We start from the raw sequence: 24,607 nt of genomic DNA on the forward strand, positions 1-24,607 counted from the left end.
AGAACATTAGATCTTTGGGACTGGATGGCTTAGCAGCAAGGCTGACTCTGCCATTAAGCAGTGCCCCAAGGGGCAGATTGTGGGAGAGGGGCCTGCAAGGTTACATAGCCTGCCAAACCCCTCTAAGTTAGCAGGTGGCTTCTATCCAATCCCCTTGGAAGTAAACCCATTGACATCAGCTACAATGCACACTGTCTTCCGTCCTGTACTATTGATGCTCTTCCACTGAGGTGTGATCCTGCCTTGTCAGATGTTTGGTCTACTCATCCCAGCCTTGTTGTTCCTGGATTTGGCAGGAAAAGGAAGGAAATGCGCATGGCTCTGCAGCCTTTTTTGAGCCTTGCTAAGGAGTTCTACAATTCTGGTTTTTGCAGACCCACCTCTGTGCCACCTGCCCTCTGCCAGAAAAACACCTGTTGTCCTCTCTCCCTGCACTGGAGTGCAGATGCAAAACTGATTTTTAAATCAGAGGCCTTCCTCGCTACCTCCTTGGGTGATACCTGGCAGCGGTCAGCAAATAAATCAATCTTGAACTGGGATCTGCAGTTCCTGCAGCCATTGTCCAAAAAAAAATGGATGTGGTAGCTTGGAATTAGTAAAATAAAGTGGCATTCAAATGCTTCGAGGAGCATGATGCCAGCTACTCCACTGCATTTTTTTTTTGCAGTAGCAGACCAAAAACAAAAAGGGTGAAAAAGATGAGAAATCTAGTCAAGGAGCTTGGTTTGGTTCAATCCCATTCAAAATGTGCAACAAATTCTGATGTTCCTTGAAATGAAACAGAGGGAACAGGACCCAATCACCGGCGAAATAGAGTAATCACAGCATTTTGTCCATATTCGCACAGACGTTCCTTCAAAACGTCTGGCTAATTCTCTCCCCTGCAGCAAAGGTCATATGTCAATACCTAACACAATTATGCCTACCTTATAGACAAAATTCTAGATGTTAAGCACTTGCAGGCTGAGGAGGGGACTATGTCTATTGTACAAATGGTACTTTATTAAAAATACTGAGGATGTGGATTGCTAAGGAAATTTTTAAAAAGTGGCTTAGGAATCACCCACTCCAATTCCACCCACTGGGGGAATTCAGGAAGAATGGGGAGGAAATCATTGCCATCTGAGATTTCCTGACACTGTATGAACCCCAAAACATGAGCCTACCTTATAGGAACATTTCAAGGAAGACTGAAAAGGAATCTATCACCAAGATTTCAGCTCGACAGACAGAGCATGTTTTTTCAAAAAAAGCGTTTGATTGAGAAGAGTTGGAACACAACTGTTTGGATTATGAATCTGATCAAGATGCGGATAGCAGTGCCAGCCTCCACTCAGATCAAATCTTTATTATGATCCAAGACCAGCATAGCAATGCCGGTCTATTCTTCCCCGATTCTGTCTGCAGGAAACAAAGAAGATTTTGGAACAGGCTTTTCTCTCCATCATCTTCTCTTCCCCAGTTTTACCGTAACACTCAAGTAAGTCTCTTTCAGCTCACGGGCTAAGAATGGGATACGCATTAAAATCCTCCCATGTAAATTCCACTGGAATTTTTTTTTTTTTTTGGAAAAGCTCATGGGGAGAGGGAAAGGGAGCTGGAGGAAGAGGGGAGGGAGGGGGAGAGGAAGGGAGGTTAATCCGAGTTTAATGCTCTGATGGAGTTATAGGTCTACAGTGAGGGTTGGTGCCGTTATCTCTGTTCAACATTTCGGTCTCTGGTATTTTACCCAGCCAAATAGCTGTGGGGGAGGGGGGAAGTGAAAATGGTGGCAACGCCTGATGCCTCCAGGAAAATATGGTTTTTAATATCTAAATAACTTCTCTCTCCCCCTCCCCAATACAGTCTCTAAATCTCTCCTTCACCAACTCCAGACATGATGGATTCGTTTGAAGTGTTTTTCTCATCTTTTCCAGCGTCTCTCTTTCTTTTTTTTAAATAACCAAGCGAATTGCAAAGGAGAGAGAGAGAGGGAAAAAAGTGGGTAAATAATATAATTCCTTTAACCACACCGCTTCAGGAAAAGGGAAAAATCACCTGCATCCCTTTTCTTCTATAAAACCCAATGCAATGACAGGGGAGGGAAAAAAACAGTTGATTTAAGGCAGACGAGACATACTCAAATACCCATTTTGCGTTATTTTGCACTACAACTCCCATCTTTTCCCAGGTGTTAGGTGGCCAACCTGCTGCTACTGCACCTGCTGAGGAAGATGGGTATTATCTAGTGCCAGGCTGGGGAAGAATGGTTGAAGGGAACATCTGCCATAATCCAGGATCCTAAATGCTTCCATCAATTTTTTTTTATTAGCTACTTTTGTTGACATAAAATTGCTCCTCTGTCCAAACTTGGGAGAAAAGCAGGATTTTTTATAACCAAATTTATATTTTCTGCCCCGAGTCTTCACCCCTGCACCAGCCTGTTCTATTACATTCTGCCTTCAATACCACAGGGGGTTGATCAATCCAGTTGGCTCAGCCTGGCTGGCAAATTTGGGCCGGCGTTCATTAAAAAGGCACCATCCGGCTAAACGCAGCGGAGCTGAGCCAGGGCCGTGGATCCTGAACAAAGGTCAGTCTAATCGCCCACAGGAGCTAGACATGGGTCTTTTCTTGCCCCCAGGTGACCAACCAACTTTCACCCCCTTTTTATTTCCCTTAATGCCCTACACCAACCCGTGTCTCCGTTTCCCTCTAAAACAGTCCAAGAACAATGCCTTTTTTTTGTTGCACAGTTTAGATAACAGAAACACCAATTGGAAAACAATCCCACTGGGGGCGGGGGGGGGGGCATCACACCAGAATCGTTTAATTCCAGGTCACAATTCCATATCTGAATACAATTTCAGCTTGGCTGAGCTTTTCCGAGACCCAAGTAAGGCATCTGCACCCTTGTGCTCTCAGATTTTGTTTTCAAGATGACTCTTTTGCTTTGGAACCAGGACAACACCCCCCCGACCCCACATCCAGTCCCCAGCCGGTGTTGGCGCAAACATTTCCCTGGAAAAGTATGCTTAGGACCAGGGTGTTAAACTCCAGAGTTTTTGGAGAGACGCTTATTCCAGAGAGAGTCCTAACTCTACCTCCAACCCACTCCCAACGTCTAGGAAAATAGTATTTTTCCTGCCTGGGTCAAGCAGGAAGCTGCCTTTCCCTGTTTCAGGGAAGCCTCCAGGCCTCTCTGGACGGCCGAGAAAGGGAGGGAGGTGTGAAAGGAAGGTCAGACAACACAGGCAGGCGAGCAGCTCTAATAGACCAGCGTGGTTCAGGAATCCAGGTTTCCATCACTGAGAATACCATTGTTCCCTGGCTCTTTCAAAGAGGGAAAGGAGAGGGTTCAGTCCTGCAGACAGGCGACCTACACTGGCAATTCCCACGTGCAGAAGGTTGGGCAGGGGGGAACGAGCTGTGTCCCCCCCATTTCCCCCATCTTGTTTTTCATTGACTGGTTCTCTCTCTCTCTCTCTGCATTCCCCAAGCTCGCTTTCTCCCCAGGGAAAAAGAGAAAAGGCGTTTGTTTTCCTTGCTGCCCAAGCCTTTTCAACCACCTTCTCTTTGCCGCAGCGTCACAGTGGATTTATGAAGAAGACTTATCTACACACACGCACCCCCCCCAATGGTTTGCACAAACCTGCATCCCCAAAGCATCCTTGCCGTTCCAGGTTCAGGGGGGCACATGGGCCAAGTGGCAAGGGGGACGAGGACCCATGTGCCACAGTTGACTGCCCTTCCCTTGGTTTCATTCTTCTCCTGCCCGCCTTCTTTTCCTTCCTTTTCCCCTTTCCCTCTCCTGCATCTCCAGGGGCCCCTTCCCACAATCGGTTAGCCATGGGGTCACTTCGGGGGATCTCCCTCATAGGTGTCAACCCAGCGTTCTGTAAGGCTGGAAATCTGGTTCGTGTTCCGCCAACCCAGCCCTTTCTGCCAGCTGTTTTGGAATTTCTGTGCTGGGGATAATGGGCATTGCAGTCGCATCTCTAGCCCTCCCCTCGCTTTCTCCCTCTTGCCCTGAACCCATCCAGCTCAGAGCTTGCTTCCTCTCCCCCACCATCTGACCTGCGCCTGCTCTAAATGCCAGGTGGCCAGCCAGCCAGCCAGGCTTGCTGCTCTCTGGGGGAAGAGGGGGCTCTTGACAGCCCCCTCCTCACCTGAAGAAGAGACGCAGCCACCACCTCGGTAAAGCAAAGGACAGCCGCCCCGTGGCCAAGGCACCCCCCACCCTTTGCACTTAGAAGAAAAGAAGGCCGGTATCCCCATCTATTTGGAGCAGGCAACCCCCAGCCAGCTCTACCCCAAAGCCAATCTTCCCCAGCATGTGGAGGATGGACATTGTACCCCAAGGCAGCCATGGGTCAGGGGGCCCTGAGCAGTGGCAGTTTTGGGACCACCTTCAGTTCAGCCGCTGGCAGCTTCTCATCACCACCCCAATCCTGCTAGGGGCTTTTTCAAAAAGAAAAGGAGGGGTGTCCCACAGCAAAGGGCCGCGGGGGGGACAGGTCCCGCTGAGAGGCCATCGGAGGCCGGGATGAAGTGTTTTGGGCAGCCCTAAGGGCTGGGTCTGCAGGTGCAAGTTTGATTCCAGAAGTTCAGCGTGGGTTTACTGGGGAGGAAGCCCTGCTGGGCCTCAGGAACCACGCACAGAAGGATCCTCCATGCAGCCTCTGCTCTCCCTTGCTACAGAAAGGCCTTCTCTGGAAGAATGAGAGGAAAGCTCAAGAGCCAGGAGGAAGACAACAGGTTGGGCTGGAAACACTGGAAGACTGCCTCCCTCCCTCCCTCCCTCCCTCCCGGTTTTTTTCATGCCCCGATATCTGGGGAATAAACGAACTAGGCTCTAAGGCCACAGATTTTTCTTGGGGGTAAACAGGCCCCCAGTAGAGCATCTAAGTTGTCCAAAGGCAGTTCCAGAAATGCAGAGACAAGGAACTTTCAACCGCCCAGTTCAGACTGGGAAGATTTCTGGACTGTGAAGGGATTTGGAAGGCGGAGTGGGGGGGAGGAGAGGAGAGTAGGAATAAAATCCGCAAATAGGAGTTGAAAAACAGGCAGACCCCTTTCGATCCCCAGATTCTCTCAAGGCTGAAGGATGCCGCAGGGGGCGGCGGGGCGGGGGGATTGGCTCCAAAGGTGGGGAAGTCCAAAAACTTGGGCTGGAAAAGCCCCAGCTGGAGGGGGGAGACTGGCGAAAGAGTGAGCTTACTCCCAGAAGGCTCCCCCTGCTGCGCAGACGGAGTCCACCGCCCACAAATAGGCAGCGGTTGGGGACAGCCCAGGCCAGAGGCAGCCCAGTTGTTTCTGCAATTTCTTCTCCGGAGCTTGCGGGCCACTTTTCAAGACTCCGGGGCGGGGGGTGGCTTTCAGGATGACACCCCCCCTCATGGTTCTTCTGATAAACCCGGGTGGAGGATCCCTTGTTTGTTGCCCACCCTCGGACAGCTGGAGCGCCTCTTTCGTACAGCTTCAGGGGTGCTTGGAAGCAGCCCTTTCTCTCAAGAGAGCAAAAAATATTCCGAAAAGGCGGGTGGTGGCACTACTGTAACATTATTATTATTATTATTATTATTATTATTACTATTATTATTACTATTAATGTTTCTATTCCACCTTTAACACACAGTAAGCCGCTGGAGAGCTGAAGCGGAGCCTCCGGGTGAGGGGAACAAGGAGAATCGGACCCAGCCGGAATAGGAGCCCCCTGCGCTGCTGTCCTTTCCAAAGCCCTCCACCGAAGGCGGCCGGGGGGGTGGGGACCCGTGGCGGCGCAGCCCTCCCCCCCGGGCCCGGCCCGGCCCGCCCGCCCGCGAGAGAAGCGGCGCGCTCGGCGAGCCGCGCGGGTTGCGCACAAAGCCGCCTTCGCCGGGGCACCTCGAGCGGCCCCCAGCCGGGAAGAAAAGCGCAGGGCCGTCCCCCTCCCGCCCCCCAACAGACGGCGCGGGGCCTACGACAAAGCTGTCCCCCGGCGGGGGGCGCGGAATAATTTATTCCCCATTCTTCCTCCCGCTTTTGTGCGCCAACTTTCCCCTCGGCCGCGTCCTGAATGCCAAGAGGCGCGGCGGCCCCCGCCCGGCTTCCACAGGGGCAGGCAGGTTGCAGGGGGAGCGGCCCCGCCGCCGCCGCCGGAACAAAACGCCGCGGCCTCCGCGGGGCCTGACTTAGCGCTTCTCCCAGGGCCGGAGGGACGCTGTCCGCGGAGTTCAACAGCGCGGCGGCGGCGGCGGAGGGCGGCTCGCTTCCCCAGCGCGGGACTCCCCTCCTCGCTCTCCGACCGCGCGCGCGCACCGACCCAGGGACGAGCCGCGGGGAATGGTCTCTCCCGGGGTCCTTCCCACCCGGCCGGCCGGCCCGCCCGCCCGCGGGATTTCAAGCCGTCGGAAGGGCCAAGCGCGGCCGCCGCCGCCACGCGAGGAGAGCCCGCAGCGGAGCAGCCGCCCCGCCGCCCCTGGCCCTCCCGGCCGCGGCGGGCCAGGCGACCTCCGCGCCCCAGGGCCGCGCTGCTCCCCCGCGAGCCCGGGAACGGCGGAGAAGCCGGGGCGGAGGGGCGCGGAGGCGCAAAGCCCGGCTCCGCACGGGGGCAGCGGCGCCCGGAGCCAGCCGGCGCTTCTGCTCCGGCGCCCGAGCGCGACGCAAAAGCAACTCCTGCGCAAAGCGACCGACGCGCCCTCGCAGCGGCGCCCGCAACCGATTCCCCCAGACGAAATCTCAAGCGGCGCATTTAAAAAAGGAAAGGAAAAAGAACTGGGATAAAACATCCTCTTCTAAAAAATAGAGTTTCCCCCTTTGAGGGAAGCAAGAAAAAGGATGCATTTCGATCAGGTTCCAAGACTCAGCTGACCCCAATCCAGAGAGAACCTATTTTAGAAGGCGAAAGGGGTTTAAAAGGGTCTCCTCCCAATTCCCCCCCCAAGACATTCATGAATAATTGAATCCGATGTCCCCCATCAGTCAACTGTCAAAGGCGGTTTCTGGGGAGCATTTAGAGAACAGAAACAGGCGGCTTGCGATCTCTTTAACATATATCCATTTAGGCACACGACCGTTTAGGCGCTCAAAGTGAGTAAGTGATCCGCAGTGACGACGGCGCTCCTCCGCCAAGGCCGTCCACCCAGCCCCACGCTCAAATTAAAGAGGAAAAAAGTGTGAATCCCCCCCACCCCAATTCGAAGCCAAACGCCCAGATTCCAAAGGCAACCCATCAGCAGCCTCAGTGGGCCTCCTAACAAATCTGCCCTTTCTCTAACCAGTCCTTTAATTTTTTATTAACAGCGTTTCAAGATTTGTCTTTAAAGATCAGTCAAGCTTCAAAAAAAGGAAAGAGATCTCCCTCTGGGGGGCAATTTGCGTCTCTCCCAATTTTATCTGTAATTCTTAGGGTGAATTTGCGTGGAAGGAAGACGCTGCCGCATTTTCCAAGCTCTCTTTCCTTTCCCCTCGCTTCAAGAAAGACTTATTTTTGATTTTGTTGAAAAAAAAACTGGAATAGAGTATTTAAATATAATTTCTTTGAAGACTTCATGGTGTTTCCTATCTGGACATCACACAGCCACTTCTATGCCTACACCACCATCATGTCGAATGTAGAAATTGTAATTCAGATCCTGCCTTCTGAACAATTTGCTGGTTTACTCTTTGGCCTTTTTTGAGAGAAGTCTACACTGTGTTTGTTAATGCCCAACAATTATTCCTCTGTACATGTGCTCACACACATACACACACACAACTTTAGAGCTCATTATAAATGTTTCACTTCGTTGGTTCCCCATTATTCTGAATTCAAACATGGTTTTTAAGTGCAGAATATTCTAAGGCAAAACTCCTTTTTTTCCCTGTTTCTAGGCCTTCTGGGTTCAAAGTGGGAAGGGAAATATAAAAATTCCTAAAATCCCAAATGTTTTAAGAACTTGTGCAGAGAATGCCCCAGAACAGTGAGTGAAGAAGTGTGTTTAGTAACCCTGGGCCTCATCAGCCAATGTGAAATAAATTATGTGAAAAAGACAATGTATTAATTTCTACACAGTTTTTTTTTCTTTTTAAGCATGAAACATACTAACCCTAATGGATATAGAATATGAAACAGACAGAGGTAAATTGGTCTTGAATACACCTTACTTTTTAAAAAATCAGACTCTTTAGAACTCATTTTTAAAAATATTTTTAAAAAGCCTTTATGTAGTTCCAGATTTGCTAATATTTACCTAATTCCTTAAGGGGTCAGAAAAAGACAGCCAAGGATTTTGTTCCTTTCTCAAAGGATGACTTATTCTAGCTTTAATTTCACCTGTCCCAGAATGTCTTTATAGATTAAAGCAAACAACTTATTTCCTAAAAAAAAAAAAAATACAAATTGGCTAATACATAACATTTTTCAAATTGCATCTCCAGATGAAACAAAATCCACCAACATGCATAACTAAGATCAAAATATTAATTCTTGTTTACTTTTGACTCATCTCTCTCTTTTGTTAAACTGGAAACTGCAAGTTGCTTGGGGCAGAGACTCAACAATATTTATTTAATTTAAGTGACTTCTTCTGCTTAACAGGCCACCAGGACGAATTAACGCTTAGAAACATGTGTACTTATTTTTGTTTAAGGAAATAATACAAGAAAACAACAATTTCAACATCACTACAAAGGCCTCTCCTCTAAACATAGAAAACTAGTCTATCAGGGAAGCCAGTAAAGTAGAAATCTAGGTATTCAAGAGTCAGATGTTCTGGTGGTGCTGAATTTAATGTACATTAATAGCAAACTTGAGGCATCAATTGCCAAATCAACAGGCAAGAAAAAAAAATTAAAGTTTGTAAAAGTGCGTATTTCTTTGGAAGGAAAAATTGAAAATAACCAGATCAGGACACTGGCAAGTCGTAGAATTCGGACTGATCCCCCGGGAGGGAAAGAATTAATCAAGAGCATTAGGGCAGAATGGGATATCTAGAAAATCATCGCAAATAGGAAAACGCCGCCCTGGACGTTCTGATGTGGGTTCCGCTTAGCAAGAAACAGGGCAGGAAGGTTGAGAACCTCTAAGCTAAAAAAAATAGTTTTTGTTTTGTTTTTAAGTAACCCCTACCTTTGTCTCCCAAAATGCCGTCGATGCTGTGCTTGGCTTTCTTCTCGCAGTCCTCCTCTTTCTTCTCGCAGTCCTCCTCTTCCTCCTTCTTCCCGAACTTGATCCGGAGCACCCGGCTAATCGAACTCACTAAACCTCAGAAAGTGAAAGACGGGAAGAAAATATAAGCTGGTTCGGAAGGGACACAAGGAACAGCAGCTCATCCAAACAGCTGGCCCCGAACGGGCAGGGACCGGGAAAAGTCTGTTTCGCTCGGCAGATTCTAGATTCTAGCTTCATCCAGACTCAGAGGGAGCGTTTGCGATCACAGCACCGTGTCTGGGCAGGTTCCCTGGCTGAACGGTGACACCACTCAGCTGGACACACTAATATGGTTAGCCTGTCTGAGGTTGCGCTGACAGCTTTGGGGCAAGGCCTGTCCTCTGGCTGGAGAGATGCAAGCCAACCAAGAAATTTATTCCAAGCGCAACCCAAATTGATCCGTTCCTTCCTAGGGGGGCTGTGAAAGCAGGACACCCCAATCCCTTTGGCTGAAGCCCACCTTCTCTAACCTCTTCAGAAGCGTGGGACTTCAGCACCCCTAATTCTCAGTCAGCATGCTGGCCGGAAACAATCCATGCAAAAAAAAAAGGACGCGTTTTTAATTGATCAACGGCCTTTCCTAAAATGTCAACATCTGGAAGCTGAGGGGATATTCTCACAACAACCCTGCAGGCTCTTGTAGGAGGACCACTAAGTTATTTTGGGGCATTTCCCATCAAGGTAGAGGACTTTAAGGGTGCAACCAGACGTCGCACAAACACTGGAACAAACCGGTCATTTTAGTTAGGCCCCAGGAAACGGAGAATCTCAGAATACAGAACCCACTGAATATAACTGAATCCACCTAATCTTCCTGTCTCTTTGGAGACTCCATCAACACTTGGAGTCACACAGAATTCTTTGTCCCATTTAGCCAAAGGTTGAATTCAGAATCCCTGGAGGGTGGGGTGGCAACAAATGGAAAATGTTTTGACTTCCCTGTTTGGGAACAACAACAACAATTTAAAAACTTAGTTGCACAGTTGCATCGTTAACCTGTAAGCCACCCAGAGTCACATTGCAGTTGGGCAGCTCCAAGTCTTACATACATACAAAAACACTCAAACACGCCCAAGGAGCCACAACACACCAAATTGAAGGACAAGCCCGAAATAAAATTGGACAGGGAAAAACCTCACTGAAACCCACAAGACCTCAGTGCTTAAGCTATCTATTTAATTGCCACGGATTAATACGTCCACACTCCTCCAGACGCTACCCATCTAAGAAAACAGCAGCCCTTACATATTGTTATTTGAAATGCAACACGAATTTAATTCCTTGCAGTTTTTAATGCTAATTCCTTCCGAGGAACAGACTGAAGGAGAGATGCCTTCTTGGACATTATTACCTGCCCCTAGGTCAACAGCCTCAGAAGGGGCCTTATTTATTTTATTTCAGATGATTAATATCCCAGTTTGACTGCCAGTCATGAGTAAACTACTTTGAATACACACACATCTGAAGCCAAATCTCTCCAAAGTCAGTATTTTCAACAGGCCTCTACTGGATCTTGGTTCAGATGGTAACCAGCACCTACTCCCCTGCCTGCAAATGATTATTTTCAGGATAGAAAGCAGAACAACGAAGCAGGGGAATCCAGAAGGGTTTAAAAAGCCTATTCAGCTCTGCAAAGCTCGAAGCATCCCAGAAACCATTCCTGCTTTCACAATCCTCCTCTGATAAATACTAAGTGGGATCCAGACCACAAGATGCTTTGAGATGGGTTGACTCATATTTTGCTTGTCAGTTAAAACAGCATTCTTCCCAGAAGACAGAGAGCTCTGCACAGGCCCAGAGACTTCACGTAACATATATATTAATAGTTAGAGCTTTCCTCCCTATTTTTGGGGGATGGGGGGAATGGTATCAATCTCTGATTTAAAAAAAAGGGTGAATATGCATGTTCAGCAGACTTTTCTGCAGAGAGAATACCTTGGAGATTATTTTGAATTAACTTGCAACAGCAGTAAACTAAGATTGGATTTTAACCCAGTTCTCCAGCCACACAATTTCTACTGGGTCCCAGAAAGCCAAATTCCGAATTTCCCGAATTTCTTTCTCATTTCATGCCTGCCTTCCCTTAAATGGTCTCTTTTCATGCGAAAGTCCTTTATTTCTTCTTCTTACAAGAACAAATTTAAAAAGTTCAGGTGGAATGAAGTTCTTGCTTGCTGCTATGACATCTTCAAATGGGCATAATTAAAATTCTGACTTGCAAACAGCGGAAAGGGAGGGTGGGGTGGGGTGGGGGGGAATCTTAAATTCTGGCATATTTCACTGATGTTCAAGACAAGGGTGTGGACTCAGATCTTCATCTAAAGTGTCAACCATAACCAGCTGAGGCCTTGTTTTCATAGATAAGAAGCTGAAGCTGTTTCTAGACTCTGCTTCTTCAGAGGTTAAGAATGGATCATGTCTGAATGTCGCCTACACAATTTTTTTTAAAGAATGAGCATGTCTACCAAAGAATGGTCCTGGTTTTGCTTTCTCATCAGGGATGTGAACCTCACAAGAAACCTCAGGGCTAAAGGATAATTTTTTTCTCCCACTCTGAAATGGGGTAGCCCAAGCCCTGGTGGAGTGACGATTCAAGAAGGCTTCTGAGTGTCACAGGACAACGCTGCAGGACGCCAGGAAGATATGAAGAAACCATTATGTGGCGATGTTATTAGCACTTTGCTCCATCTTCTTCAATTAATCCAATGTTCCGAGTCTGCGCAACACTCAACCCAGAACGAGCCATATGGGCTGGTTTGGCACACCTAGGCCAAATGAAATTCCACATGTTGTGTCAACCCAGTTCTTGTGGCTTGTTTAGGCTTGGTGCAAAGTCCTGCAGTTGGTCCAGTGGAGTAAACCCCCAGTTACAGGCTTTCTCCTTGATCTGAAGGATGTTTTCTAGTGTGGAGCTGGCTCGGGAAATACAGAGAATCTCTAAGGTTCCTTCAGTGGACCCCCCTGTGGCCTGGCTTCCTTCTCACCTGAAGGGACAGTGGTCCGATCACAGTGGCCGTCTTTGAGTAGCCGGTCTCGGATCTCCCAGCTAAACATGCCAGGGTTCTCCCGCTTGTACTCCTCAATCTTCTTCTCCACGTCTGGAGTGGCAACCTGCTTTTGTGATCAACAGGGGTTCCAGAAGAAAGGAAGGAGGGAGGGAGGGAGGGAGGGAGGAAGGAGAGAGAAAAAGCACTTTTAAATTCAAGCTCCACGGTGGTGGACCTGCCAAACTTGTCTGGATGAGTTCTGGGGAGAGAAGAATCCCTTGCTTCTCCCTGGAAGAGGGATTCACTTCTCAGGAAGGTTGACCAGCCACCTTCCTTCTGTTTCTTCTGAAAGGATGGCTCTTCCCTCCAAGATTGTTTTTTTGGTCTACTCAAGAGTAGATCTGGGGAAAGCAGAGACAACTGGGCAGGTATGGGAGGGAGCTGCTCCACCACCCAAGCAAATCTACCTCCAAGGGCAACCACCAGGTGCGTGGAATTCCCCTCCCTCCATGCCAATCAGTGGCCAGGGACTGGGAGTGGCACAAACCCCAGAGGGCACCACCCGTGGCCCACTCCCCCTACCTGTGGGCTTTCTACCCCTCACTCACTCACCCTGGGTTTGCTGCCACCAATGGCTCCTGGGCGGATGGATCCCGTCTCCTGGTACCGGCAGAGGATCTTGGAAACGCAGCCGTGGGACACCCGCAGCTGGCGAGAGATGACGCAGGGACGGATGCCGTGGTGCGCCATCTCCACGATCTTGTGGCGGATGTGGTTGGGCAGAGGGCGCCCATTGATGAAGACGCCCCCAAGCTGGTTGACTCGGCCCTGGCCCAGTGGGGTTGAGACTGTGGGGTAAGGGAAGAATGGGAGGAGAAGGGGTCAAGGGGTGCCTGCCAAGCCACCAGGGGCCGCCCCCCTCAGTAGCCACGGACTGCAGCTTCCATTCCCCCCTTGGACAAGCCGCTTGGGAATCATGGAAGCTGGAAGCCAGCGCCAGGAAAGGTGGCTTTTCCAACTTGGACTTGGTGCTCTGGGAAGGATGGCTGATCAGCTCAGTCTGGCTGAGAATTGGGGAGGGGGCACAGTCAAGGCAGTGCAGACCCCCACGCCAGGGAAGCCTGCTTCTGAGGACCACACCACCTCTTGGCTGACTCCCGAGGGCGGCAAACACGCATTGAAGGCCCCTGGTCACTGCTCCAAAGCGGACTACGAGGACACGCTTGGGGAGCATCGAAGCAAGATCCCTGTCTCCTCCTTCCTGGGGGAACAGCCAACACTGGCTTCCCCCTGCCCACTTTTACAGAGGCAACTGTCCTAGGTGGAAATCGGCCTTTGGACCCAGGCCGGGCAATCCATCTGCCGGCTTAAATTTGCAGAAGGCTGGTTGGACCATCCTTCCTCCGCGGAAACCCAATTTCTACCGGCGCCTGCGTTTCCCATCCACCTGGTTTTTGCCAGCACTGCACATTCAGGGCCGTACTTTGCATTTTCTTTTTGGGAGCTGGAGTTGCATAACCAGCACTTGTCTTACTAGGAGGAGCACACCCCCTCCCCTTTTAACAACAACTTGGAAAAACGGGATCCTGCCATATTTTGTGGGAATGGGGAAATCCAAGTGGCCCTGGGGCTAGAGATGAGATCGGGATGCGCAGTTGCAGCTTTTTGGATGAAAAGCCCCGATTAGTTCCTTGGATGGGGGGTGCTACAGGGGACCTGCTCCCCCCCCCCCAACCCCAGGGGTCTCCCTTTCCTACCCAAGACAGGATCCTGCACCTCCACTCTCTCATGCATGCAACCCCCTTCCAGATTCCTGCTTTTAAGAGTTGGCACTTGGGGCTTTACAGCTGAGCTTCGCGTTCTCTTTCTGTTCAAGGGCGAGGAGAATCATCTTGGGAGTCCCATCGGAGGGACTGTGGGCATATCTGGGGAGGACGAAGGGGCACCTCCCCTGTTCTTCCAAAGCCCCTTCTAAGAGGACAAATCTTCTCACTCAGCGTCTCCTTATTGGGGGGGGGGTCCAGACTGAATTAAAGTCGACCGCGAGGCTGAGGGACCCTGTTGGTTACCAAGGCTCTGGTCTTGGCAATCTGGGCCCAATCCACCAGGCTCATAGCCAGGGCAAAGAGGGAACCAGCCGCTGAATCCCTGAATCTGCACAACTGAGAAACTCCGAGAAGATTCTGCGGACGAGCAAACCAGACCGTTTTGGTTTGGTTGAGCTGCGGTTTGCTAAATTTTGCAAACAGGACCAGCGGATGGTGCGGCCAAAATGATAAATGGAGCGGAGACATAAAGAAGGCAGACTGATCTCCCTTTAACAAACAACATTCTGTTTTGAAATCTGCAACAAAACTGTGGGAACGAAACTGTGAGACCGGAGCAATTACTGCACCTTAAAAAATAAATAAAAAATAAAAATAAAAATGCCCAGCAATATCTGAAAAAGGAAATCCGTGAAAAGTTTCTGCCACAACGGATTGGGCAGCTTTTCAGCTTGTTGTCCTTTATCCCTTGCATGATAATAACAACAACAACAACAACACCACCATCTCACTTTGAGCCAGGGTGAACGTTGCTGTTACATTCAAGATGCTTACTCTTAGGTAGACCAGAGGTCGTACTTGCACTGCCTGGTTTAACTGGGGTGGGTGTATAAAATTGCCTTTTGCATTTGCCCCTCTGCCATCCTAGTGTGGTTTATTTAAGAAACAGGGTTAAACCTATGATGGCTTACTGCCATCCCTGAGCATCTCCGAAGTGTGCGGCCATCTCCCACTCCCCTTTTCACCCAAACAAATGCTTATAAAGGTTTTCCTCTGAGGCTTTTCCAGCTGTGCACCCAGCTTTTACATCTGGTTTCACAGCCACCTAGTCTGCTTTCACTGGAAAAGTTTGGGGTCCTAAAAACAAAAGCTGAAGCTTTCTCCAATCTCCGGACACATTTTTTCCCTAAAAAATTGAAAGCGTCTTCTCACCCATGCAGCACAACCTACCCTTTCCTCTCCCTAATTTTTCTAATTTTGGCACGGATGGAGACTAGCAAAGGGACCATTTTTTCTTTGTCAAGAAAGTCGCTTTGCAAAGCACTCACTCCGACTTAAAAGAAAACTCCAGATTTTCCTAACCACCTCACTTTCTTAATTAAAAAAAAATAAAAATTAAACAGAGAACCATAAGTAAAATAAATTTAAAAACAGCTGCAGAGCCAAACTTTCTTCCTATATTTTCGAACGAGCCCTAGGGACACTTTATTCTGCTTGAGTAACACTTCTCACCCGGCAAAAAGTGAGAAATATTCCTTTGAGATATTAAGTGTCTCCCCACCCCAGATTAGTCAGACGGCGTTCGCTCAACTGGGTTAGGGCAAATTCATTCCCCTCTTCCCAGCTCCAGATCTTTTCCTCGTCTGCTCGAAGTCCGGTCTAGATCCAACCAACCTTTCATACTGGGCGAAACAGGCTGCATAATTAAAAAAAAAAAGGGGGGGTCCTTCTGCCCCTTTTAAGTTGTTCCCTGCAAACAAAGTAGATTCCAGACCTCGCCTGGCTGTTTAATCAAGAATCACGCGCCCGCTAATTCGAAGTCACTCGCACTGATACATCATTAGCCACAGCTAAGCCTTGAGTGGGCCATCCAGCCTGGAGGGGCACTAACAGCCGCTGCTGGTGATGCCTGGTCATTATTCCCCATCACGATGTACAAATATTTTGGTAATCCTTTGATCCCCCTTCCCTCACCCAGACTGGTTTTCCTCCATTTGCTACAGAGAGGAGGCACTCCACGCCAATCCCTACGGCGTGTGTGTTTTCGCAGCCGGCGTGGGTCCCCTCCTTCCGCCACCCTTCGCGCTCGGCCACTTGAGCACGTTTTAGAGGGACCCGATTTGCTTTAATAAATGCAGAAAGGAACCCCAAGTTTGTTTAATTCCGCAGCGGCGGAACGGCCAAGAAACGGTCTGCAGGGTGGGGGAAGAGGGAGGGAGGGAGGCACGCACGGGAAAAGTCTCATGCCAATTAATTAATTTCCTTTCAAGATCTGGCGCAGGCTGGACGGCTGGAGAGCGTAAATCGCGCCTTGGCAGGAAAATGGCACATTCTGGAAAGCCCGTACACCGCGGCAGCTGGGGCCACTCCGTTCTTGCCTCCTGTTCTTCAGCAATAATAATAGTTGTTAGTAATCACGATCACGAAAGAATCACCCGATTTGGTTAACAGCAGGCGACTAGCAACAAAACTCTCGTCCGGAGAACAGCGAGGCAGGGACGAGACGTTTTCGCATTCCTCCGCATTCCTCCGTTCTGAGCCCCTCGAAACTAGAAAGCGGCTCGGCTAATATTTATTGGCAGGGAAATGTGCTTTGGGAGGGCGGAGGAAGCACGAAGCTGCTCCCTGCCCTCCTCCAGAAGCTGGCTGGAAAGGCATTTATTTGCCTCCCCCAAGGCGTCCCGAAACAACCCACAGGCTGTCTCCGAACGGAGCCTCCCCGGGTTTAAAGAGGATCCTTCCAGAGCCCACTACCTTCGGTCCCGCTGAGAATTTCCAAGGACGCGCCAACTTTCTTGCAAGTCCCCGTAATTTTCTTCCCAAGGGAGGGAGAGGAAGGGAGGAAAGGACGCCGCGCCAATCCCTCCCCAAAGTGGAAAAGCAGAATTTTAGAAAAGCCCGCCGCGAAGGGATAAAGTGGGAAAGGGAATGGCCGCCCCTACTTTGAGGGATATTCTCGTTCTCCCCCGCTCTTCACCGCGACCCACGTACCTTCCAGAGGAAATCCGGTGCGGGGGTAATTCTGCCCGGGAGCTGGGCGCATCATCCTCGGTACAGTCCCAGGGAGAGCAGCCATGCTCGGGTCGAGGCTGCCGGGCGCGGGGGGGCGGCGGCGCCGGGCTGGACCGTTTCGCGGAGAGAAGGCAGAGGAGGAAAGGAAGCGCCGAACCCGAGGAGGAGAAGGTGGCGGCAAGGGGTGGGGGCAGAGAGACCCTCCCCGAGCCTCTTCCCTCTTGAAAAAGCGCCAGCAGGAGCTGCCTGGTTTTCTTAAAGGGGGGGCGCCGAAATTCACCAGCTGGCACTCAGCGCGCACCCTCGCAGAATTGCGTGTGCACACGCCGCCGGCAAGCTAGGGCTGGGCTTCTTTTGCAGAGGACTCCAAAGGGGGTGCTCCCCCCCCCGCAACTTGCCTCACTTTTATTTTGTGCTACTTTGCGGGCGGGGGGGGGGGGAGGTTGACAGGGCTGCTAAGAAACCGTGGTCGGAAGGAAGGGGCGAGAAGGCAGAGAACTTTCGTCCAGCCTGGGCGTGAAAGAGCCTGGCAAGCTGGCCGCCCTCCTTTCCTTTCCTCTCCTTTCTCCTCCCCTCCCCAAAAGCCTCTTTTTATTCATGAGCTGAAGGAAGGAAGGTTGCAGGGAGGCTTGGAGGCCGGTGGTGGTGGTGGTGGGGAGGCTAGAAGGGTCCCCCTGTTTGCCTCAACCTCTCCATCTCTTCTAGAGAGCAAGCGGAATCTTGCAGTTGCATTCGCAGACAGGAGGAGGTTGCTTTAGCAAAGTTTTAGCGGGGGGGGGGGTTGCCTTTTGCCCCACCGTGCCCCCTCCTCCAAAGCGCAGGGGGAAACAGAAAGACCTTGAGGCAGAAGGATGCGCGTTCTCCACGCTGGGTCGTGTCCCCCATCGTCCGGCCCGAGGACAAGGCCAACTGGGGATGGTGCGATCTGCAACTGAACACCTCCAAGGGGGGCTGGGGCACTGCCCCAGGATCCCCCTGCTCTGCCCTATGGGGGTGTTGGGGCTCTGGTCAGTCTTGCCGTTTAACCCCCCCTTGTGACAGATCCCCCCCGGAAACGCTTTGGAGGGGCTGTTTAGGCCCCAAGGCTCGGTTGGAGGGCTACTCCCCGCAGGACCCTCCCGGTCCGCGGACCTGGGTGGCTGCTCGTGGGACGGGAGCGAAGCCGGCCGGCGTGGCGCGCAGGACCCCTCCCCGCCCACAGGAGGAGGACGAGGGGCGCCTGGGGAGCCCTTTCGGGAGAGGGGAAGGACGCCCCGTTTCCGCGGAGACCCCAGCCGGGTCTTGGGCACGTTTTCTCGCCGCCCCCGCAAGGGCGAAGGAGGCGCTCGCTGCTGCCACCCGCCCTGCCCGGGAAACTCCGCCGCCCCAGCATCGGAGGGCAACGGCGGGACCCGGCGCCCGCCGCCCCCCCGCTCAGCGGGCCCCTCGACCGCCGCAAACTCGGGCGAAGGGCGGACGAGGCGCACACTCTTTTCCGAGCCGCTCCGAGGGACAGGCCGGGCGAGGCGGCGAGGGCTGCCGCCTTTATGCCCGCTCGCCGCCGCCGCCGCCCCCCCGGCCCCTCTGTTTAAGCGCCGCGCCGAACTGGGGCTGGGTGGATTATTTCTTATCGGGGGAGAGGAAACGAATCCGGTCCCAGAGGGATCCTCCGCGGTTCCTCTCCGCTCGGCTCCCCCCACCTGCGCAATATTTCCAGGATCTTCCTAAAAACAAAAACGTTTTTTCGGGAGCGGAGAAGAGGCGGGATGGTGGTGGTGGTGGTGGTGGTGGTTTTAAAAAATGTTTTAAAAAATGCCACGTTCTTCCTTTGATCCCGCGGTTCCAAACCGTTGCGCCCGCCGCCGCAATATTCAGGGTTTACACTTTCCTAACAAAACCGGGGAGAGGGGGGCGTAGCGAGCCTCCCCGCATCCTGCATAAATATATGTGGAAGAGGAAGGTAGCCTCTCCCTGGTTTTCAGGCTCTTTCACACGGGTAGGAAGGACACGTGAGCGGAGAAGGCCTGGACCCTGCCGTGGGGCAGCAAAACAGGGTCCCGCGTCTGGCAGCTTCCCCACTTTGTGGACAACCACCAGCCCCATCTCCCCCCCCGGCCCAAATCACTGCCCAAGGATTCTGACAACGCTGCACAGTTCCCAGCAAGAATCCCCCCCCCCCCGCCCGCCCTCGATTTTCCAGGGACCGTACCAGATCCCAACTCAGATCCTCTTGGACAGGAAAGGGCGAAGCTTCGGACCAACGGGGAAGCCTTCCCCACTCCCCTTCCCATCAGCCCCAGCTCACCCGGTTGAGCAGGAGGATGGGAATTGCAGTCGCAAGACCCACTCGCGCCTCCCCCCCCCCAAAAAAAACATACCAATTCCCCAGGCAGTAAAACCAGAGCAGGGATTTGCCAGACACACCAGATGTGCTGATAGCTTCCCCCGAATGGGGCTCTTTGCACAACGCTCCTGAGCCGCAGAACTGGATTTCTGGTGCTGCACAGTCTGCCCCCCCAGCCCCCCAGCCTGACCAAGTAACCACCAGGTGCAGGAAAAATAGCCAAATATCTTGCGGGATATGTGGACTAAAGAATGGGGGGTAGCCTTTAGAGCTGGGGGGGTCTCAGGACTTGGCCCTTTTCCAATGGGAAGGGTGAATCGGGGCCTGGGGCTGCTTGGATGCTCCTTAATTCCCTCCCCCTTCCAGAAGAGGTGAAGATGGGGCTCAGCCCCTTGCAGAAAGGCTGGGGTGATTCAGAAATGCCAGCGACCAACAGGAGGGAGGGGGCTGAATAGTCCTCCATCTGTCCCTCCCTCCAAGTTTAAATGGGGAGAAGTCCAAAACAGCAACCCCTGGCCTCTTCCCGGAAGTCACCCACCTGGACATACTTCCATAAAGTTGGTAGACATCTACAAAATGATCCCTTCATCTCCAACCTGTCTACACTCAAGCGTACAGCTGCATTCACACAACAAACTGAAACCAGAGAGTAAATTAGCCATCCACTTCTGGGTTCACACAATATCATGGATCACGAACTTGCCTAGAAGTTGAGTTTGCCCAACACAGTTTTTAAGAAAGAAGCGGTCTTCCAAGTGTGCATCTGCAGCCCTTTGATTAAGCACGTTAATCAAGGGAACTGTTTCTGCTTCAAGTCACCGAACTTAGCCTTCTCTTGCACAAAAACAGTGGCCTCCACAACCCTTTCGTTCACATTCTTTCCGAGAAGAGGAAGCAGCGATTTCTTTTCTCCTGTGAGGGCAACAGTCACCTCCCCACAAGTGACTCTAGTTGATACCAATGTCTGCAGGTTGAGTCATGGCAACTGGATTTCCTTCCAGTTGCCATGACTCAACCTACAGACAACTCCACCTGGAGGACTGAGAATCTTCATCCATATATCAGACCAAGCTGGTGGCAGGGAGTTTAACCTGCATCACCTAGAAGGCCCTGGACTGGGGCAAGATGGATCCAGGAAGGTACATTCCAGGTTCAGAAACTAGCCAAGGGAGCCTACTCCCTTCTGGAGGTGTTAAGATTTATGTCCTCCAGAAAGGACACCACAAAGAAGGGGCCAAGATAACTCATTTCGCATTCAACCAGTCCAGGTTTGATGACCAGGACATAGCCAAGGGACGATGCTGTTCATCACAGAGGACCAGGTTCCCTGGTGATGTAGAGGAGAGGCCAAAAGCCCTCAAGCATTGCCCAACCAGCTGGGTTAAAGAATGCGGAGGTCTCCCTAGGAAAGGTAATCCTTGCATCAAGTCTTCCGTAGAGTTGTAAGGCAATGAACATTTATACCCTCGGACCTTTCCAGAGCATCCCATCTCCAGAATGAGCCAAGCATAATTTTCATTAAACAAATTAAACATGGGAGGTGGGGGGAGGGGACGTTGGGGCTTGGAAACTTCTAGGGAGTGTAGCTGAGCATCAACAGGGGGTGAGTTTCCCTTTTCCAGCAGATTAGCCACGCATGGCTTCAAAGCACCTATTCTTCCTTGGGAAGGTGGGGAGATTAAGTAAGGCGATCCCCTTCCCTTCCCTTCGGTTTCCTCACCTATTTATTTCTATGGGAACCCTGGGATGAAATCCCACATTTGGACCCTTCAAAACCTCTATGAGACGTCATCTAGGTTTTTTGCTCACCTGGAAAAAAGAGAGCATCCTTCATGCGGCTGCCCTGCCAACAGATGGAGTCAGTGTGCCTGGAAATGGACTCTCCCCACCATCTCCAAAAGCCCTTTGGAGAAGAATTGGTTCCCAGCAGTCTCCGTCTTGGGTGTTGGCCAGTCACACATGCTGAAGGATGGAGGCTTCAACGCATGGAAGCTCTTGGGTGGTGGGTGCTCCTTTTCCCAAAACTGCACCCCAAACTGTCTCAAGCCCTGCCAGATCTATCCAATGCTCCACTTAGTCCAAACATGCGTTTCCTCAGCAGGAAGCCCGTGAGCAGAACACGAACCCAGTGCCGCTCTCCTGCATGTCTTTTCCAAGCCCACCGTCTTCGTTACTGTAGGCACTGTAAGGTTCTCATGACCGCTGAGGGCTCCTCCTCCCTCAAGACGGCTTGTGGGCACTGCTGCATAACGCCCAAGGGTCCGTTCTCCCGATTCAGCCGTTTTGATGAACATTCAAGGGTTCTCCCTTGAATCTCCTACCGTGAACCAAGGGAGGCTGCTTCAAAGCAGCACACGATTGTCCTCCACAAACTGGCACCTGCTCCTTTGTAATTGGGGGGTCCAGTGGGAGAGATGCATGCCACAAAACAGTGGCCACCCCATTGACGGTGGTAAGAATTCCAACAGAAAAGTCTTCATTCTCTGGAATATGGGGCACGTTATGGGAACGTTTCTGGTGTTCCATGTTCAGTAATTCCAACACAGCCCACCGTCAGTCCCTTTAAGAACTTGCCCCATAACCTGGGACTTCATAGGGCTGGAGTATCACATGACCCTCCTGGAGTGGATAATTGTAATACCACCCTCCAGCCAGGGGTAGTGCTGAAGTGCCATGATGTATTGGGGTTTTTTTCCTTTGCCCTTCTCCTCTGTGGTGCTCTCTAGGCATGCTGGACTACAACTCCCATCATTCTCAGCTGCACATTTCCCCCCCTCTGGGGTGTTTCATCTGGGAAAAAAGGAGGAAAACAACACTATTATCCAGTATTTTACAGCAGTGAGTTAACCAAAGAAGCAGAAAACAAATTTGGATGAAATGCCCATCACTGCCACTGAAGGATGCGCTGGGTGCCTCCTCATGGGAGAATTAAAAACACAATTCCAGCTTTCCACAAACTTTCTTAGTCTATATTAGTGCTTTTTTATTAGATAATACAGGCTCCTTTTGCCATTATAGAAGAACTTCCCCCACCAATTTAAATATCAAGGCTTTATGTCCTCTTTTAGATTTCATTTGCTGGACTCAGTTCTCCATTTTATTTTTAGATTTTTTTTTTGGCGATTCTCTCATTGTGGGAAATGAAATTAATTCTCTTTCGGATGGTTCAGGGACATCTAATAACCTGCACAAAAGGGTTTTTGCCTGCACCTCATGTGCTCTATCACTGCCTCATTACACCCTTCACTCTCGTGTCTTGAGATGACACCCCCCACCCCATTTTAGGGTAGAGCCTTCTTTCAGCTTTTCTAAATAGCAAAGGGAAGGGAAGGGAAAAGAAGAATGTATTTTTTCAGGTGTATTTTAGGAAAGCCCTTCCCCATTAGGGACTAGGATCATGAGAGGGCACTTAGCTGGTGTACAAACTAACAGAACCAGGACGGGGGTAGGGTAGGGGGGCAGTATTGATTTTCCCTTCCTCAGAGTGGCCAAAGACACAAGGAGTGAATTGCACTGGATGAAAAAAAAGCTTGGAACCACTTTATGCAACCGAAAAAATCAAGTCCTCGTTCAGCAACTGCCTCGTTTAGCAACCATTCACAGTTAAGAGAGTGATGAAAAAGCAGCTTTATGACCCATCCTCACATTTACAATCTTCACAGGTCTGTAAAGCAAAGGAAAGCTGAAGTCAGATCATAAGCCCAGCTGTGGTTTCACTTAGCGACCAAGCTGTTGGTCACTAAATGAAGACTACCTGTATTTTTTTTTCCTGGACTGTAATCCAGAGTTTTAGATGCATTCAAATATTCCAGAGTTCTCATATCTCCCTCCTCTCTTTCTCCTTCCTTCCTCCCTCCGATTTCTGTCCAGTATCCCTGTATTAATAAAGCTACCCGTGAAATGTCAAATGTGTCCTGACACCACATTGTATATATACGGCCTCTCCTGCGTCAGCCTTGGCCTTTGAGGACAGCCAGTTGGGGGGGGGGGGAGGAAAACAGTGGAGACCTACAACAAAATGTTGTAGTGCAGGGAGCTTAGACTCAAAGCTTTTTGGGGAGGGATATCTTGCATTTTTCTTCAACTCTGAAAGGAAGGGACATTGGGGAAAGACAGCTAAACTTCTTTCCCTCCATCTTTCCCCATCTTCCTTAAAACTTCCATCTTTGGGGGGTTCACAAATATATGTATGACATCCCCAGATTGTCCACGCTTGGCAGGCCTCTGGATGCCTCCCCCTGCCCTGGAATGATGCCCAGATACCCAAAAAGGAAAAATCTTGAGTTCCACCATGCCCAGGCGTTCATGCAATTGTTTCAACTTAATGCTGCCAGTCGCAAATGAGGTGTGTGTTGCCGCCAAAGGGAAAGCAGCTTTCAACAGCACGCAGGCAAAATTCCTTCTCCCTTTCTCCTCCTTTGCTGTCTGAGGATGATGGGAACAGCCCTCCACCCCATCCTGAGGGTGCCAGCATAGGGCAGACCTCAAATTCCTGTGCCAATTTTCTTGCTTCTGCAAACCTAATTGAGAAATCAAAGTGGTCTGCCCTTTGTTTCCAAAAAGACACTAATTATGAGGGAGCTGCCCAACTCCTAATTTTCTGTTCATCCTGGATTATTATTCCACCCCACCCCCACCCCCCTGCTTTTAGACACACCTATCTACTGCTCCATTTTGAAGCTCCAGCTGTTTGAACCTCCCATGAATAACAATAGAGGGGTTACCGACTTCCTAGGGCCCGGGCCTGCCACCCCATTCCCAGTTCAGCCCTCCCTTTGAAGACCAGCGAAGAAAGAAGGGAAAGAATGAGGGATCTTCATTTGCAGAAACAGGGAGGGTTTTAATCAACGCTGAAAATGTGTCAAGGGATAATTAAATTTGAAACTGCTTGTTTATCTGTTTTCTGGGCACTGTAATTTGAAAATGGCTGTCCGTGGATAATATTTCCGCTGACTTTTTTAAATCCTCCCACCCTTGTTTTGGAGACCCCAAAGGGGCATTAAAAAACAAGACATTCAGATCAGCTTGCTGATTCTTGGGTAAGGATGTTCTTGGTTGTTTAAAAAGTTCTCTTTTCCTGGACCTGATTGAGAGGGATGAATTCTTAAGGTTTGTTTTCAGAGAAAGGGTAATATTGAATTTTTCCCATCCCATGTACGGAGAAATCTGCACACTTTGGTCAGTTCTTACACAACAAGAAACCAAACTAAATTCATCTCCACCAGCATGGAAAAAGTCATGCCACAATCCAAAATAAGCCTGCCTGGGGCAGGGGGGTGGGATCAGTATTAATGGTTGAATGATCCAAACTTTTAAGGACACCTAAAACTCTCCCACCTACATGGCTAGATCACACTATTTGGCTCTT

General features: G+C 50.6%; 2 protein-coding genes across 5 annotated transcripts in view; one reads left to right on the top strand and one right to left on the bottom strand.

Moving 5' to 3' along the window:
* Window positions 1-18,684, top strand: part of IFFO2 (intermediate filament family orphan 2) — a 160,486-nt gene extending 141,802 nt beyond the window's left edge. The window contains exon 10 of the mRNA XM_063317636.1: window positions 18,657-18,684. The gene's annotated coding sequence lies outside the window, so the exon portion shown is untranslated. The remainder of the gene's footprint in view (window positions 1-18,656) is intronic.
* PAX7 (paired box 7) overlaps window positions 1-21,148 on the bottom strand; it is a 91,692-nt gene extending 70,544 nt beyond the window's left edge. Inside the window, exons 1-4 of one of the 4 annotated variants that reach the window (XM_063317513.1) lie at window positions 21,049-21,148; window positions 12,751-12,986; window positions 12,136-12,265; window positions 9,071-9,205 (exon numbers count right to left, since the gene is read on the bottom strand). In XM_063317513.1, the coding sequence (XP_063173583.1) occupies window positions 9,071-9,205; window positions 12,136-12,265; window positions 12,751-12,986; window positions 21,049-21,073 (526 nt within the window). In that variant the 5' untranslated portion in view covers window positions 21,074-21,148. Of the gene's footprint in view, window positions 1-9,070; window positions 9,206-12,135; window positions 12,266-12,750; window positions 12,987-16,895; window positions 16,989-21,048 lie in introns of those variants that run through there. The other 3 variants (XM_063317511.1, XM_063317512.1, XM_063317510.1) reach the window with 3 other exon arrangements.
* Between the last annotated feature and the right edge of the window lie 3,459 nt (window positions 21,149-24,607).

This window comes from Candoia aspera, chromosome 18, assembly GCF_035149785.1.
Source record: "Candoia aspera isolate rCanAsp1 chromosome 18, rCanAsp1.hap2, whole genome shotgun sequence".
Classification (NCBI taxonomy): Eukaryota; Metazoa; Chordata; class Lepidosauria; order Squamata; family Boidae; genus Candoia; species Candoia aspera.